The sequence below is a fragment of the Plectropomus leopardus genome, unplaced genomic scaffold (genome assembly GCF_008729295.1).
Source record: "Plectropomus leopardus isolate mb unplaced genomic scaffold, YSFRI_Pleo_2.0 unplaced_scaffold29767, whole genome shotgun sequence".
Classification (NCBI taxonomy): domain Eukaryota; kingdom Metazoa; phylum Chordata; class Actinopteri; order Perciformes; family Serranidae; genus Plectropomus; species Plectropomus leopardus.
The window spans coordinates 1-1,315 of NW_024632453.1; the positions used below are offsets into that span (position 1 = coordinate 1).

General features: G+C 45.8%; 1 protein-coding gene across 1 annotated transcript; it reads right to left on the reverse strand.

The window, feature by feature from the left end:
- Positions 1-8: 8 nt before the first annotated feature.
- Positions 9-1,309, reverse strand: LOC121938530 (keratin, type II cytoskeletal 8-like; the record flags this gene model as incomplete). Its single annotated transcript, XM_042481764.1, has 6 exons — positions 1,179-1,309; positions 1,015-1,075; positions 827-922; positions 529-693; positions 290-415; positions 9-185 (listed from the first exon to the last, which is right to left on the reverse strand). Coding segments are annotated over exons 1-6 (744 nt in total), but the record flags the coding sequence as incomplete, so codon positions are not given.
- Between the last annotated feature and the right edge of the window lie 6 nt (positions 1,310-1,315).

Sequence of the window (1,315 nt, forward strand, 5' to 3'; positions counted from 1 at the left end):
GCGATTTCAATGTCCAGGGCCAGCTTGACATTCATCAGCTCCTGGTATTCGCGCACCTGGCGGGCCATGTCCTGCTTGGCTCTCTGCAGAGCATCCTCTAGATCCTTGATGCGTAACTTGGCATCCTTAACTGCCAATTCACCACGCTCCTCAGCCTCTGCGATCTGAGCCTCAAGGCTAGCCCTCTGTGGAAAATCATATTGACGATGATATTTTAACACCAAATTATCTTAAACAATGAAATGTGGTCATAAAAAGGCATCAGCCATGAGAAGGTCTTGAAATGTACCTGTCCCTTGACAGCCTCAATCTCATTCTGGAGACGGGCGATCATGCGGTTCAGCTCAGAGATCTCAGCCTTGGTTGTGCGCAGGTCATCACCATACTGTCCAGCAGAGGTCTGCATCTCCTCATACTATAATGTAAAACACAACAAAGAGTATGAAGAGCATGATCTAGAAGGCTGGGAGAGATGCTGCAAATGTATTTTAAGACATGAGATGAAGCTCAACTTTGCTTTTCACTCACTTTCTGTTTGTACCAGGTCTCAGCCTCAGCCTTGCTGCGGTTGGCAATGTCCTCATACTGAGCACGCACTTCAGCCACAATAGCATCCATGTCCAGGTTACGGCTGTTGTCCATCTCCACGATGACAGAGGTGTCCTTGATCTGGCTCTGCAGCTCACGAAGCTCCTGCAGAAACAAAGGTTATTACATCACAGTGTACTTGGTCCATTTGGACTGACACAATGAGTGGATGTTCTTCACCATCAAAGTTAAAATGATACAATAGTATTATGAAGTATTAGATACTATAGACACATACAGCCTCATAGACGGCCCTGAGGAAGTTGATCTCATCCTGAAGAGCATCGGCCCTGGCCTCCAGCTCCACCTTGTTCATGTAGGCAGCATCAACATCCTGGAAAGAAAGAAGAAATAAAAAGTTTTATAAATAGCCATATTGTATTAAACACCAGGATAGAAATAATAGCCGTCTTGATGCATTTGCACCTTCTTCAGGAGCACAAACTCGTTCTCTGCAGCTGCACGTTTGACAATCTCATCTTCATACCTGTAGGAACACAAGTCAATCCTTTAGTGCATCTGCTTTATTTTGAACATCTGCTCACCATCATGTATATGTAATAACTAGGAACCATGTCACTAGCACTCACTTCTTCTTGAAGTCCTCAACCTGGCCCTGCATGTTCCTCAGTTCTCCCTCCAGCTTGACCTTCTCATTGCCCAGTCCGTCGAGCTGTCTGCGCAGGTTTGCAATGTAGGCCTCGAACATTGCATCAATGTTGGAGCG